The sequence below is a fragment of the Netta rufina genome (genome assembly GCF_964035555.1).
Source record: "Netta rufina genome assembly, chromosome: 2".
NCBI lineage: Eukaryota > Metazoa > Chordata > Aves > Anseriformes > Anatidae > Netta > Netta rufina.
In genome coordinates, this window is record NC_140124.1 from 154773507 (window position 1) to 154788794 (window position 15288).

Consider the following 15288-nt stretch of genomic DNA (forward strand, 5'->3'; position numbering starts at 1 on the left):
TTACGTGATCTGAATGGTATAATTTAAGTAATTAGAGATAATTTTGTAGACTTCCTCCAGAATTTTATTCTGTTGGCTACTTCAACTCCCTGATTTTTTGTTTTTCCTGTTGATTCTCTGTAAATCATCTCTTCTAAACTTACAAAAATGCAGTCATTAAAAGAGTTCTAGAAGAGGCGTTAACATGCTAAATTAATAATTTCAAGCATGCTATGGGAGCTGTACTACAGTCATATAAAAAAAAGGCTTAATGCACAGAAAACTTTAATAAGCAAGGAACCCCGTAATGTTATCAGAATTTGTGTTCTCTCTTCAACATAGTTTTGGCTACCTGCAAGGTCCTTCCATACAAAATACCAATTAATAAATTCAACCTGCATTCAGCAAACTCACCAATAGAAACAAGTTCGTGCATTCCCACCAGACTGTTGAAAGAACACATTCTTGCTTTACAGGGCTCCAAGGTCCTTACAAAACCATCGCAAAGGTCATCGTGAACCTGCAACTTCGCAGTTGCCAGGACAACTGGCTAACAACCAGAAAGAGCACCAAAGGGACTCTTCCATGTGTTTGGTACGTGGAAATTCTGCATTTCTGGACTTTTATTCCCATTTCACAATAATATTCTCTTTGCTTGCATAAATCATAAGTGTTCGGTAGAACATAAATTCTTACACAAACTTCTGTGCTTGAAAATTAATGGTGAACATTTTACTAGCTTCAAACTGTTTTCTCAATCATGGTGATTTATCTTTATGAGCAACTTGGAAGTACCTCACTATGTCAAAAAAATACAAAGAAAGCCTTTACTAGTGTGTTTTTTTAATCATCTCATATGCTGTCATCATCCTTTTTGTAATGCAGAACCAAATGAGAGAGAATTAGTAGTACTAATGGTTCAAAAGAAACATATTTATAAATTAAGTGTCCCCTGTTTATTTGTCAAATAGAACTGTAAATAACCTCACTGGGAAAAAAGTAAATTCAGATCCAAAGTGTGTTATTGAAAAAAAAAACAAAGCCTAGGTGTGCTTCTCAGTCTTGAAGACTTGCCAAGCCAAAATTGCTGTGTACAATAGTGGAGAGAAATTCAGAGGGAATGAATTAATGCAGAATTCATGCAGGAAACATATCAAATATTACATGGCACGTAAAATACGCACCAAAGCTATGAAAGAGACCAATGAAGTCCTAGGCTACATTTTTTATAATCCTTGCTATCTTAGTCTTAAATTATATCTCCTGCAAATCAGGCCAGTAAACTGCAACTGTTCTCATTTCCCTCCTCAAAACAAGAAGTTTTTATTTTGAACAGGTAAGAACCTTCTGTTCTGTTTTCAAAGAAAAACAAACAGTAGCTTACTCCAGGTAAGACTCTCAGAGTGCAGCTCCTAACCCACACAGTTGTTCTTTCATCCTGCTACATTTATTTATTTTTCATTTGTCTCTCTCAATTATTCTGTTACTTATATGAGCACCTCTAAAATGCTAAGCACGGGAAGTGCGAAGGTAAGACTTTGATCCTTTGACCCTTTACTTTTTAATCCCAGAACAAACCATAATGTAGCATAATGAAAACTAAATTTTTCACTTATTTTTACGTCACTTTCTTACCTTCACGTGACTGAAGTCACCAGCTTTGCTGCTTTCTTGTGGATTAACAGGTTTTGCCTCTACTCTTGGTTTGACAACCTGCCGAAAAGGACTGGAAAGTGGAAGTCCGCTGACACTGATTCCATCTAGAAAAACAATAAATGAAATTACTTTCTCTTTAAATGTTATATTTTAGTCCAACAAATCTGTATCTGTTTTATTAAAGGGAGAGAAAGAAAGGAAACATTAATATTTTATACAAAAAGGAAAAACAAATTAAAGATTATTTTGCTATATTCTGCTCTAGAAGCCAAAAAATAAAGAGGAGTTACACATAAAACTGTGCAACTCAGAGAAAAAGAAGGGAACTGCATTTGAAAAAAAAAAAAAACACAATAGAGATGTCAGAGTTCATAATGTAAAATTAGTTTTAATATTTGCAATATTAAAAAAGAACGAAATGAAAGTTTGTGCTTTGGCATGATAATGGCCCTATTAAATGCTTAATATCTTTTAAAAACTTCCAATATCGGGTCTGAGGATTCATTTTCCAAATATATACTTTATAAGAAAAAATATAAATAATTGATGTGTCATACCATATACTGACACCAAATATATACAATATTTCTTCTGTATAATAAAGAATGGAAACTAAGCTTTACATTGTAACAGTCAACAAAAAGCTTAACTGAAATAGACCATCCTTATATTTTTATCTTTATTGCTGATAAGCTTGTATACCTTGAAGGTAAATAAAGACACTTCATTGTATTTGGGTGTGTCAACCTCCTGGAGCCACATACTAAATCATTAAAATGCATAATTATGTTTAATCAAAAAAAATCAGGGGAATTAAAAAAATAAAATAATGGAGTTTTAACATATATTAAGAATTAGACTTAAAATTTATTATTCGGTTTCTTATTATTTAGGTTTATATTCAAAGCCCAGAGTAGTATTTTGTTCCCCTATGCTGTGCATAGCAAATGCAATCCACAAAATCCAATTAAATACAAACAAAATCTCGTATGTCAACAAACACACATAACTAAACATAGGGGAAATGCAAAATTACTGTACAAAAATCAAACATACTTCCTCTTCGGAAGCTGTCATTATCAAATTTTATCTGCTAGATCCTACTCTCGTTCCACGGATGGCCTCAAATCTGGACCTGTTGCAGGTACATTCCTCAAAGGCTCAAAACCAGAAGAGCAAGATAAAGCATGAATTTTTTTGCCCTATTAAATTTCACACGTATCCCAGTGAGAAAACATGGGAATCTCCAATGTTTCTTTACTTCCAAACTCCTTTAGAATATGAATAATGTCAAACTACTTTATGGATATCATCAGATTTGACGGTGCTGATTTGGGAGACTTACTAGTCAAAGAACAAAGAAGAATTTAATTGACAATTAACTAATAAAAAAAAAAAATCAGTGCAAAGAACAATTCATATTTCTCAGGCATTTCCATCACCAGCTGTCATAAACATCATCTGCTCAATGAAATCAGAGCACTCAAGACTTCTTTAAAAGGTCGATAACCTTCACAGATTCTAGCAAAAGACGTGTTCACGTGCAGTGACGTTCTTCATGTGGGCAAAGCAACAAGAGTGCAAGGAAAACACATGGTACTACTTTGAAACTTATGCGCCATAAGCCTGGTTTTCCTCATTGTTAGAATTCTTCTGTTAATCTCTATAAATGCTCAAATTAAAAGACATATTTGTTCCACATGGGTCCACTCCAGAAAATCAATCAGCAGCATCTAACTGATGAGAAAACAGAAGGGGTGAGTCAGATTAGCAAGCTACAAATGGAGAAGACAATCATATGGGCTGTTATATGACGATCCTGGAGAACTGCAAACAGAATCAGTTAAACAGTATTTAAATATATAGATATATTCAGCAACAGCAAAAGAAAGCCTTTCCTCTAATAACACTGCTACATTACATCATGCAGGAGTGTACCCATGGACATCAGGGAAAAGGAAGGGTCATGAAAACAAGAATGAATTTTGCATGTGCTAACGGGTTCTTTATTTCTAACTTGTATAAGAAATAACAAGATATCAAAACAATCCCAAACCAGCTCTTAACATCTCTTTAAAGCCAAGTGATATCAAAGTGAATTTACTTATTAGACTAACGTTTGAGACAATAATACATTAAAACATTCAAGTCAGTTGGCAGAAGAGTTGGAAGTAGATATCTTTAAGGTCCCTTCCAGCCCAAGCCATCCCATGACTCTGTGATTCGAAGTTTGCCAGCAACACTGTTGATAACTACACTTGAGAGCTTTGAAATGCACTCTTTTCAATGATAGTAAGAAATTTTACCTGAAGAAAAATCCTCTTTTCAAATGGATGAATTAATTTCATCAGTTACATATTTAGAAGAAAAGGAGAAGGTGATTGGTGCACACATTTGCACACAAAACCATGAAAGCAACCAAATATGAAATATCTCATAGCACTTGTCTTCCATTTTTATATAAGACCCAAGGTTTCCTTTCTTTGTTAAAAGACTAGTTAATACCTAAAACATGCAATAGACATGCAACTAATGCCTTTTGTAAGCTATTTTGTCTCCCAAAGACAATTTTATTTTCATTTTCTTAGAAAAATGTCAAGACAGAAGTTAGTTGAAACCGTTTCTAGGGGAGAAGTGGATTTTTTTTATCTCCAAATTGCACCTTCGGGCAAAAGGAGGCAAGACATCAAGGAGAACATTGATCCTGCTTCGGGCTAAAAGGAAAGTCTTAGGGAATCACCACTGTGTTCAAACTTCTGTTTCTAGTTTGTGGCACTGTGGCATTGTGTATAACAGGGTCCAGCACACAGCACTGCATGTACTTCAAATGGCTCACCCCTCCACAACTTTGACTATACAAGGACACTTCTTTGCCAGAGGACAAAAATAATTAATGTTCTCCCGCTAGCCAGTTGTTTCAGATTATTTCGCCTTTTCAGGTGTCTGACCAGGCAGCAAAGTTGGCTAGCTAGTTCACAAACTGCTCCGTTGCACTGCATTCAACACTCATCATGGAATGGGGAAATTCTGTCAAAAGTATTGGTAGGTTGCTGAACAAAAAAAAAAAAAGGTAACTGAAAAATTTAAAGCAATTCACCAGAAGTTTTAAATTACTTCGCATTTATATTTTATGAGTTTTCATAGTGGAAATACATTTTATTTTCTCTCATGAGGTTTAGAGATTTGAAGATGCTACATCCTCCACGTTCCTAATGTCAAACAGCTTGAGCAGCCTTTCACTATAAAAAGAACAATTGTCTTGCTACTCGGTCCAGAAATCTTTCTAATTTCTGGAATTCACATTGAACATTTCCATGGTAACAGCACATGACCAACACTTTTTCCATGGTAACTGCGAAAAAGCAGCTTGCTTTTCCAACATCGCAGGCATTTCTGTCATAACAGAGCGAAATCTCTTCCCAGCATTTCCTCTCTCCTCTCAAATGTTAAGTAAATTGTCAATTTAACTTCATTAGCCACTTTCGCAGTAGGCTGCGCAGACGAATCCCACACAATCTTATAATTGAATGAGGGAAAGTTTACTAAGGTGGTTAAACTTCTCGATTTACAAGGCAGGGACTGAACGAGCTGCCGCGGGGCACTTTCCCTCGTGTACAAACCCACAGCCCCGTGGCAATGCAGTAAGGTGGTGTGATCACTGGGCTGATCCAGGGGACAGAAATACAAATACTTTTAAACAGGTACAGCACAACCATGGGAGCTGCAAACTCTGTTGGTATTTTATCAAACTCTGATGTATTCTAAATATACCTGAAAGGTAAAACATGTGGGGAGTCTGCAGGTGTTGGAGGGCCCAGCTGATCCCAGCCCCAAGCGGGCGGCGCCTCAGGGAGACCACACTTCAGAAAGGGCAGAGCGGGCACAGGCCGAGGAGGAGGCCCAGGGCGAGGGAAAAGCAGCAGAGGGCCCAGGCCCCAGGAGGAGGAGGGCAGGAGGGGCTCCAGGCCCACAGGCAGCAGGGATTCCCCGGCAGCCCTACAGAGCCCCCGCTGGAGCAGATCTCCACCCTGCACCCCACAGCAGGGGGACATTTCCTGAGGGAGCTGCGGCCGTGGGGAGCCCCCACGGGAGCAGGGTGTTCCTGAAGGGCTGCAGCCCGGGGCAGGGGGAGAAAGTGGTGTTTTTATTGATGTTAAATTAATTTTCCTGAGGTTAAGTCTGTTTTGCCCATTTTCGTAACTAGTAAGTGATCTCTCAATCTTTATCACAACCCAGAAGCTTTTTCATCCTGTTTCATCCTCCCATCTTGCTGAGGAGAGGCAGCAAACAAGTAGCTGGGTGGATATTTGGCCCTTAGCTGAAGTTAACCTGCCAGAAATTAAAAACTATAAAAACATAGAGTAACACCTTTGTAACACGAGTGCTGTGGCAGTATGAAATTATAAGCCAAGAGGATCTGTCAGAATTCTTGAAAAGTATTGAACTTGAAATATAAGACGTGAAAATTAAATGTCCTCTGAGCCCAGGTATTTATTTTGTCCATCAATTGTCTGATAGAAATTTCAGTACAAAAAGCCTCTCTGAAAAATATTGTAACAGTTTCAGAGTACTTTCAGCACAAAGGAAAAAGACTGAAGTAGTTCATGACAGGGGAGAGACAGAATGCTTGCCAAACAACGTGTGTTTTTTTTCTTCGAAAAACGAACAAATGGTCATGTATTCAGCTGGAAGTGAAAAGTCTGCAGAACTCCAGGAACTTGCCGTCTCTGGATACTGCAACAATGTCCTGCTTTTGGCTGGAATAGAGTTAATCTTCTTCAGAGTAGCTGCTGTGGTGCTATGTTTTGGATTTGTGATGAACGCAGTGTTGACAACCCATGGATGGTTTGGTTGTTCCTAAGCAGTGCTCATACACACGAGGTGTCTTCTGTTTTTCACACTGTTTGGTCAGCAAGGAGGCTGGGGGTGCACAAGAAGATTGGAGGGGACACAACCATAACAGGTGACCCCAAATTACCAAAGGGATATTCCATACCACACGGCATCGTGCTCAGCAATAACAGCTCTTTGGGTGCAGAGGGGTAACTGGTTGCCTATGGGGACTAAACCACAACAAATAGGGCAATAACTCAAGAGCAGTCAAGAGTATTTATTCCTTCCCTCTCAAAAACATGCTTAAAACTAAGCACAGGAGACAAGAGTTATCAGTGCACCCGGTGATGCTACCAGGAATGCATCAGCTCTCTGGCTCCCAGGGCCAGAGCAGAGATGACACGTAGCAGAGTGAGCACTTCTTTGAAGCTCCGTTACATTTGAAGAGTTTAATATCTGACATATAATATTTGACATAATTTTTGACATAATATTTGACATAATATTTGAAGTTTAATAATTGACAATAGGAATATAGTATAAGTAAGGATACATTATTGAGGTTGATGAACTAGTACTGAGAAGCTAAACTCAGACAAAGGAAGCAAGTGAAGTGTAAAAAAAAAAATGTAGTCAAAGGCTAGAGATTATTTATGCACACTACATTAGATGCCAAATTAAAGAGCCTCAGCGAGGAAACAGCACAACAGGAAACTTAATAGGATGATGGGTTAAACAGCCTGTAAGTCTCAATAATAAATTTATTATTGTTTGCCTCATGTCTGCCTTACTATTTACTTTGTAAAGATTTGAGGCCTAAAATACTTCTTCCTACATGTTCCTGTAGAAGCTTGTACAACTGATAGAGGCTAAAGTCTTATGGTGTTTATATATTGTTAAAAAAATAAAAATAAGAAATCCTTATCAGTCAAATTATCACACAAGAAAGGTTAAAAGACATTTGGAAGAGAAAAAGGCACCTTATCTTCTGTAAGCATTGAAGTTGGAATTCAAAAAAGAAATCTGCAAGAAAAATTCTCAAAAAAATCAAGAACTTTTTTTCAAAGTAACGCAGTGATTAATTTATGGAGGACAGAAGAGTTTGTAGGTAAAGAAAAAAACCTCGCTGCAACCAAAATGAAAACTGATATCTTCAAACTGTAAAGACAAAAAAGTTAGGAATGAAATAAATGAGAAAATATTCTGAATGACATAATGCAATAAAGGCAACCAAAGGTACTAACACAAATGATCTTACTGAAATACCTGAGGACTTCAGAAATATTATCCTAATAGAATTCTCCAGGCTATGTTGTTTTGCAGACTTGTCAAGAACCCACTTAAACTCATAACCAGGTATCTTTTTAACAAAGAAATATCTTGTGTATAACCTATATAAGCATAGGAACGTTAAATGAATAAAGCCTAGCTTTGTATTTTATTTAAGTAGACTTCAGTATTATATTTAAGCAGAAAAGCAACAAAGTAATTACGAAATAGATTTACAATGGTCTCGTATACCAGTATTAAAACCATTCAAGATCACTGCTGTTAGAAATAAGCTATTATTTGTCTGCAAACCTTCCTCCCCCAGAGAAGGGAAGGAGAGACTTCAGGCATGGTTTGGCTTCTCTTAGCATCTAGTTACGTAGTTCCTTTGATGAGTTTATGAATTTAAATATTCTCTCATCTGTCTTTAGGCTCCCTATAAACAGAACGAACGAACACTAACGTTTCTACATAATGAAGCACTCATTGCAGTTTAATTAATTTACCTTGCAAAACAGTATCCCCATCTGATAGAAGCTTTTTTTAAAGCCTCTTTCCCACTAACAAGTTACCAATTATAAAACAATCAAAAAAGAGCAGCTATTGTTCTTTTCCTGTTTAGCATCAGGGAAAAACTGGATTTCAGAAATTACGCTATAATGACTTGGAAGAATTAATTATCCTCATGATGTGAGCATCCTGTTGACCTCTTTCATTTAACAGCAGGGAGAGGCCTTACTGCTGAAGCTCCTTAGGCCAGGCTGTACCAAGCAACGCTGTGCTTCCTCCTGTCTTACTCTGTGATTCTAACAACCTTAAAATTGAATTAAATACACACACTGGATTTCTTGGCCAGAGAACCAAGAATGTACACAGAAGGAACCTTGAAACACCCAGTTCAGGGAAAAAACTTCATTAGTATTTGCAGCAAAGAGGATTCTTTGCTGCAAAATCTTGGGCAAGTACCTTCAAGCCTGGATTTCTTAATCATTAACAAATACAAGTTGTCTCTAGAACATCTGCCCAGCTGTTCAAAGTGTTTGCAAAGTAATTATTTCTAAAAATAGTAAGCCAAGACAATGTCATGTTTTAATGGGATGCACATTCTTCTGTGGTATTATCTTGCATGTTATTAGGCTGTATTTGCACAAACCCAACTTCCAGAGTGGAAGCCTATGAAACACAAAGAGAATGGCATGTTCCTGACCTAACAGCTAGGATCTTATAAAACTTGGTGACTAGGTGATAAATGTCAAATGAAATTCTGTATAAATATATGGAAAACAAAAACAATCTTAACATTAAGTGTAAATATTCTTGTACAGAAGCAAGCTCGTGGAGCTGATTCACAGATTCATGAACCCACCAATTCAACACTGAGGAACGGTTAAAAAAAAAGTAACCCAGGTGTGCATTACTGCATTATTGTAAGGCTAGTAATAGAAAAAGTAAGGAGCATCATTAGGTCAGTACAGATTCACAGAGATCACCTTTCAAAGAGTGTACATAGACTACCTCAAGTATATAGAGCCGACGGTGTTCAAAAGGGACAAGACTGAGAAACAGCTGGCACTCTTTCCATGACAAGGACAGCAAAGCCAGATAGAAATCTTCAGACTATGAAAGAGACCACTGTGAAAATAACACTGGGAGAACACGTAACATCGCAAGTGTCAGCACGATGTTTAGGAGATGGATTGTTAGCTGTTCCTTGCAAGGCAGACACTAGGTAATATCAGAAGGATGCCAGTAGGTTGAAAGCTGATAAAAGTAATTTAACTGTGAATCCTCGTGGCACAGCTTGCTGTACCAGCCTGGCAGAGAGCGCAAAGAATGTTGACAAAGAAACCCACTGAGAATGAGTAAGAGTGCCTAAAAACAGAGAAACTGTACCAGACTCTGGAAGTTCCACAGCTAACAAGTCAGCACGCAAACACCTAAAGGCAAGGAGCATATATGTTCAAAATTTTCCCTATATTCTCCCACAGGCATCTGCTCTTAGCCACTATCAGACAGGATATTGGACTAGACGGTCATTGATCTGATCCTGTACAGCCACTCATGTGTTTTTGCTTCCTTTAATCTAGAAGAACATCTAACATTTTTCTTTACCAGACAGTATACCATCAACACACAAGAATTAGATCAGCAATTCTGATTGATAACTTAGTTTACTTTCCAATTGGATAAGTGTATCATCGCAAACATCTGCAATTTATCCTCTCCGTCCTATCTTCAGATTACAAACAAAAGGAAACAATTTCAGCAGCAAATGAAAACAGATCAAAGTAACAGATGCCCGGCTAAGGACATTACTTTTAAAAGACAGAAGTATTTTGATCACCATTGTAAATCTGGTCCTCAAAAGAAAAAGGTACCATAGCTACCATATGATTAAAAGCCATGGCAGAGTTGCCACTGACTTTCTTAGCTCTCGATTGTTCTTCATATCAGGATGCTACCTGCTTCTTTAAAAAGTACAGTATTCATTCAGAGTATGAATATATATATATATATTCCTTCAAGAAACACAGAAAAAATACAGTAGCACGTTAAAATGTCCATGTACTTAGCATTTCTACTAATACTTTCAAATTGCACGTGGTACACATACCCCAAAGACACCAGAGCTCTGAACAAATACTAATAGATCCTGCTACTTTATCACTACTGAAGGAGAAAACACTGAATTCCTTCCAGGCTATAGGTGAAGAAGCTGTGAAGAAGCTGTAGACAGAAATAACAAAGTAATAATGTTCTTCCAGGATTTTTTTCATAGCTGGTCACATAAAAGTAGGATTTATTTATTTATTTATTTATTAAAAAGAGGCCCAAATCCACTGTTCCATAACTGCTTGATGTCAGTAACAAGACAAAAGCATGTTATCCTCTCCTTCTACAGCATGTTTTATTTGTACATTATTTCACCTAAAAAAATGCTGGGAACATGTAGCTTTGCAGCGCCTTTAAAGATTTTGGACAGCGGGTCAACGGCAGATTTTGTTTTCTTTTTCTGAGAGTTACAAAAATAAAGAGAAATAACAGAACTGGCACTAAAGGGCATAACGTCTACCTTTTAAGATACTGACTTTCGTAATTATTTTGCAAATTACATTGATTACATTGATCAAGTTCCTTCTCATCTCCATGACTCAGATTCCTTTCCTGTTAATGTCAACTAGAAGGACAAATACAAATAAAACCGAAGTTTCTGAAGTTCAATTAAAATTTTGAATCAACTGGCCTATACCATTTTCTTTACCATTTCAAAAGCCTTAGCATAAAAATAATTGAAAAATGAAGTCCTGCAAAGCAGATCTTATTGTTACTGAACAAAACCCATAGCTTTAGTAAGTCCTGTTTTTTTTTGTTTTGTTTTGTTTTTTAACTTACGCATTTTATACCAGTGAAGTTTAAAAGCAAAGAAGTCTTTTAAACTTTATTAACACAATAAAACTTCTGTCTAAATGCATTTGCAAGGCAACTCACTGCAGAATTTGGTCCCTTTTGCCCTGAGTAAGCTATACATACCATCTTGTTCTATTTTTTCTGTTTTGAAAATATTTGTATTTTAATTACACCAATAATGCACACCTGCAAGTGAATCCTGGGAAAGAGTCCAAATAATAATTAAGATATGGTTTTCTTTAAAATACAGGAATATCTTGTTTTGGCAAGTTAATTCAATTAGTGTAAATATAGCAGGCAATTGAAAAAATACAGAGTATAGCAATTACTCCAGTAAGACTTTGTGTTCATCATAAAGAGGAAATCCTTATTACAAGTATCTGGTACTTGTAATTCTGGATAATTCTAATACAAGCAAACGTTGTTGTTTTTTTGTTTTTGTTGTTTTGCTTTTTGTTGTTTGTGGTTTTTTTGTTGATTCAAAAGAAGCTACGAGTTTAAGCACACTTTCTCTAAAATATAAATATTAGGAGGATTACGCCCTATGAGTACGTCACTTCTGGCAAAACTGCAGTCACCCATTATAAACAATTCTACAAGCTCAGATAATGAAATAATCAACTTCATGTTCATTTCTCTTTAAGCCCACTGCTGTTTGTAAACTCAATTTTTCTTCATTTTCTTTAGATAAGGATACAAAGGGACGCATAAATGGAAGAATTAAAAAGAATCATGAAAGATTTAAAAATATAGCAAGATGATGTCTCATAGTGAGAAGTTTTGGTCAAACTATCACACCCCACATTGTCACAAAAACTCAGTCTTGAGTCCACACACCTCACTGCAGAGTTAGTTGCCTTTGCATTACAAGACAGAATATGGAAACATGTAGCCACATCACATATAATGTATTAAAAAGAACAGCACAACAGCTGGATAAGTGCTTCTCAGAAGGTCACAGAATCCTTTTAAGCAAGAAGAAATTAAGAACTCACCGTCATTGAGATCTTGCAGAAGGTTTTCTTGGCATGAGAAGTCCAGCTTCACTTTGATGTTTACAGTAAAAATTGCAATCTTCCCAGGTCTTAGAGGGAACTGGGAGAGCGTATCTTCTAGCTTCCAGCTCAAGAAGTCACCATACAGCTTCTCTGTATTGAAAAAAACAATATTTCATTAGCATAACCACCATGCCAAGAACGTTTCATTTTATAGCTGTTGTACAGAGCATTAACTGATTTGCCATCTTCTGTTTAAATTCTAAAATATTTAGAATTAAGACATCGAAAGTGAATGTAACACTAGAATGACATCAGAGAGATTACTGAGATTGGCCTGAAAGCATGTAGATGACAGAGCTGAAAAAAAAATTAGGTGAAGAACATTAACAAGAAAAAATTTATAGATTGCACAATAGGTTGTATTAAATATACAATTTAAATACTCAAGAACACATCAAAATATTGCACCAAAATAAACCAGTTACAGTTCTGAAACACCCGTTACATCATTATATTCCTTTTCAAGCAATAGAGAAGACTAGAAAGTTTGCTGGCTTTCAGTTATTTATAAAATAAAGTCCTTTCTCAAAAATGAAAAACATAAAGTACAGAAGACCCAAACCTTAAGGAATAGCCTGCCTTAAAACTTATGTATCTGAGAAATGATTTACCAGTGGTCCACATGAGACACAACATCTGTCACTATTAGCTCCTCTGTCCTAGGCCTGAAGTGCCAGAAGGGATAATACAAGGAAAAAATGTATTATTTATTGCTTATCAATAGCTTGAGGTCCATTAACCAGCTCTGCAGCCTCCTTAGTGCTCCAGTAAGATCCAAAGATCCATTTTGCAATAAAGAAGAGTAGAAGTCAAGTCCACTTCAGAAAGAGTGGTGAGTTAAGCTGTGCTATTTCAAGCTCCAAGGTAACATGGGGACCACAGAAAGTCACAGAGCTCATCTCTGCTTCGTACCAGCCTACTGTCTTTAACAGCACATCGGTGTGTTGGCGCTTCAGAGCCTCTCCAAAACCTTCCTCTAAGACCCATCTTTGAGAAACCAGGCTGGGAAGGCTGCCTCAATAAACTACAGCCTAGCATTAAGGATCTAGCAAGAAAAGTAATTAGAATTCCAGTCAGAAGTTTATTAATTTGCCCAGAAACAACTGCATCTAGAAGAAAAATATTTTCCATTAACTGCAACTTAAACAGTTGGTCTGCTTGAGATAATGATCTTCTTTCTTTCCACATCAAATCCATTTTAAAACTTCTCTAGAAGAACAACAACAAGGTAAAAAATAAAAAATCCTACTAACAATTGTTTCCTTGAAGTCACCTCCACTTCATCTCATGATTTAGTTGTAACCATATCTTCATTCTGATTTTATTTTCAAGAAGTTTAACGAGTAGAGTGATCTCTATCCCCCTTTTCTAAAGAAGTAAAACTGTAATGGGCTACAGGGATGTTTTTGCCCAATGCAAGCAAAGCAGAATGACATATCCCAAGCACCTGAGCGTATCTCCAGCATGATGAACAAATTGTTTCCAAAATGTATTTTCATTAAGGAGGAGATTTATCTGAAGATATTGGACTGAAAAGACTTTGAGTGAGAACAGCCCCTGCAGGTATTAAGGTACCCAACAGATCCTCTCTAATTTAACGTTTGTAATTACAAGACAAAGTCTGAATGCTCAAGCTCAAAGTTTAACTGCAGAGAAAAATCCAGTTAATACTTAGCTGTCACTGGTTTATCCTTTAATATTGTTGTTTTCTTTACCTTGTTTAGCAGCCATTATCCCAATGAATTATACTATTGCATGGGGATTCAAACCTTTTAGCTGAGTGGTAAAAATTCTTGGTGTGGGGCATGTCTGCAGTCAGTTTCTAGAGTCCAAAATTCGTGTTTAACAAACTGAATTTGCAAGCAACTTCTAGTAAAGAGTGGAAATTAATGACTTGCTTTATCTTTTACCTAGAGACTAAATCACTAAAATCATAAAAATATCTAATTGCGATTCACCCACAATCTAACTTTGGGTTCGCTCTAAGTTCTACAGGTTTGAAGATCTGTAGAAGCGATTCCACGTTAGCACTTTATACAAACTCCATAGAATTGTAAGTCTTTCAAGATTCAATTCTTTCCAAACTTAAGCCCCCAGACAATTCTTTTTTTTTTTCCATGACTTACCATACAAACGTCTATAAAATTCCTTACAGAATTAATTTTACTTTGGGTGGAGGCATCTAAATTTGCATAACTATTAAAGCCATTGCGAGGAGTTGTATCTATGTTTTTACCTTACAACCACCACAAGTTCCCAAAAAGCCTGTAGCAGGATTGCTAATATTTCTATCAAAATTATTTGCTTATAACCAGTTTAAAAAACAAACCTAAAATGCCAATCCACAGAGGCAGGCAGTACAGGAGGCTTCAAAATGTGATTAGATTAATTAAAGGACAAGTTCATAATGGGCTACTAAAAAAGGAGCATCTCTGATGTTCCTTGGGATGTAGGGCAACTAAGGATACTGAGCAAGCACAACAGAAACACAACCATGACTTGCGTGCTCTCTCTCTAAGCAGCATCTCCTAAAGTCCTGTGAATTCTTGGCTAGGTGGACCATCAGCCCTAAGAGGGCATTTCTTAAATTCTTATGCCTTTGTCTTCCTTTCCGTGGCAGGAGGAGGTCGCTGGGGCACTGAACTCCACTAACTGTAACCTTAAGATCTGCGGACAGCCTCGAAGCTGCAAAAACAAAGAAAAAAACTAACAGACTAGAGCTGAAAGGTGAAGTCTGGGTAAAGCACAGCCAAAACAACTGCTGCTCCTCAAGCTGAGCTGCTGAGGGGAAATGGAAATGCAAAAGCATTCACCAGCTGGCAGAGAAGAGTCAGGCAAGTGTTTCATGCCTCTGATATGAATTCAAGATGCACAAAGGTACCCTGAATGCAAGTAGGATCGGACTCCTGAAGATAAAAACCTTTGTTTCAAGGCAACAAAACTCTTCAGACTTTTATGGTAATCTGCACCTCTGCTTCTTGATGCCTTTCACCAGCTGAGGAAGAATACACAGGACCCCAACGCAGCTATGAGTTCTAAATGCATTGACATCGGCATTCATATGCATTGACCTCGAGTGCCTGAA

General features: G+C 37.0%; 1 protein-coding gene across 3 annotated transcripts in view; it reads right to left on the reverse strand.

Annotated features, from left to right (window-relative positions):
* The window catches only part of TRAPPC9 (trafficking protein particle complex subunit 9), a 451894-nt gene that overhangs the window by 371962 nt on the left and 64644 nt on the right, over positions 1 to 15288 (reverse strand). For all 3 annotated transcript variants that reach the window (XM_084281391.1, XM_084281390.1, XM_084281392.1), the window contains 2 exons: positions 12141 to 12293; positions 1615 to 1739 (listed from right to left, as the gene is read on the reverse strand). In XM_084281391.1, coding sequence (XP_084137517.1) covers positions 1615 to 1739; positions 12141 to 12293 — 278 coding nt within the window. The remainder of the gene's footprint in view (positions 1 to 1614; positions 1740 to 12140; positions 12294 to 15288) is intronic.